The following is a 1,433-nucleotide window of genomic DNA, read 5'->3' as shown; positions in this document are numbered from 1 at the left end:
GTGCTTCTGAGTATCCAATTCCAAGAATGAAGAATCTCTAACTATTCGATTCTAAGTATCATGTGCTTCTAAATATTCAACTCCGAATATCAATTACTTTTGAGTAATAAATTTTAACTATTAAGTACTTCTAAGTATTCATTTCCAAGTATCAAGTGCTTCTGAGCATTAAATTCGTGACACCAAGTACTTTGGAATAGTAAACACATAGTATCTAGTACTTCTAATTATTAAATCGTATATTAAATACGTCTGACCATTAAATTCGATTATTAACTGTTCCGATTATAACTATAATTATCTGTAATTATATTTTGAAATATCAAGTACTCCTAAGCATAAAAGATATCAAGACACCAAGCGTCAACTACCTCCGAATTTTACATTCGAAATATTAAAAAATATCACACTACCCGTAAACCAAAACACGTGTCTATTAAAAAAAAAGTCGATCAAATTTCTTCTTTAGACGGCATTTTCCCCAAGAGCGATTAACAAAACACACATTAAATTCGAAATATCAAATACCTCTAAGCATTAAATTCGAAATATCAAATACCTCCAAGCATTAAATTCAAAGTCTAAATCTCAAACGAAACAATCTCACTACGAATGTTCGGTTCTTTCGAAATTCAACGATTTAAATCAATTTTTTATATTTCCTGCGCAATGAATAAGAACGTGCTCGACATCGACGTATAATTATTCGAAGTGCGAGAGAGTGTCATAGTGTTTATAGTGGTGACAACAGCAACAGTGATTTCTCGAAAATCGTCCCGCGTCGTGGCCTTTTGTTATGGAAACCTGCGTCTTGATACCGAAAGAGTTCTCCTTGGTACTTGCTAACGATCGTTGCAGCTATAAGGGTGTCTTCAAGAATGACTCTGGAAGCCTAGTCACGGACGTCAGGATATCGATTTGGTCGAATGTGCTCATCCCGTCGGGAACGTTCATTTATCCCTTTCAGGGATCGATTCGGTCCGACAAGATCGACCTTTATTCCCTTCTAGACGACAATGATGTAAGTAATCTTTTCATCGTTGACACATTTACGAATTCTGTTCTTTATTATATATCATTTATTATATATATATATGTTCTTTATTATATAAGATTTACGAATTAAGTTGAACAGAACTGGGTGAAAAGACTGGAGAATGATGATTAGTATTATCCCATTCAAAGCAGCTTTCTAAGTATTACATTCCAAATATCAAGTATTTCTAAGTATTCTGTTTGAATTGTTATGCGGTTCCAAGTATCCAATTCCCAGTGTCAAATACCTTTAAGTACTCGATTCCAAATATCAAGTACTTCTAAGTCCTATATTCGAAGCATTAAGTACTTCTGAATGGTAAAGTTGAAGTGTCAATACTTGTTAGCGTCAAATTCAAAGTCTAAATACCTCTAAGCATTAAATTCAAAGTCTAAAT

General features: G+C 33.4%; 1 protein-coding gene across 2 annotated transcripts in view; it reads left to right on the top strand.

The window, feature by feature from the left end:
* Positions 1–1,433, top strand: part of LOC128876657 (zinc finger protein 726-like) — a 5,736-nt gene that overhangs the window by 723 nt on the left and 3,580 nt on the right. Inside the window, exon 2 of one of the 2 annotated variants that reach the window (XM_054123186.1) lies at positions 731–1,021. In XM_054123186.1, coding sequence (XP_053979161.1) covers positions 797–1,021 — 225 coding nt within the window. In that variant the 5' untranslated portion in view covers positions 731–796. Of the gene's footprint in view, positions 1–730; positions 1,022–1,433 lie in introns of those variants that run through there. The other variant, XM_054123187.1, reaches the window with a different exon arrangement.

The sequence above is a fragment of the Hylaeus volcanicus genome, chromosome 5 (genome assembly GCF_026283585.1).
Source record: "Hylaeus volcanicus isolate JK05 chromosome 5, UHH_iyHylVolc1.0_haploid, whole genome shotgun sequence".
Taxonomy (NCBI): domain Eukaryota; kingdom Metazoa; phylum Arthropoda; class Insecta; order Hymenoptera; family Colletidae; genus Hylaeus; species Hylaeus volcanicus.
The sequence above is the reverse complement of the archived record's forward strand: the minus strand, read 5'-3'. Positions and strand labels throughout refer to the sequence as shown.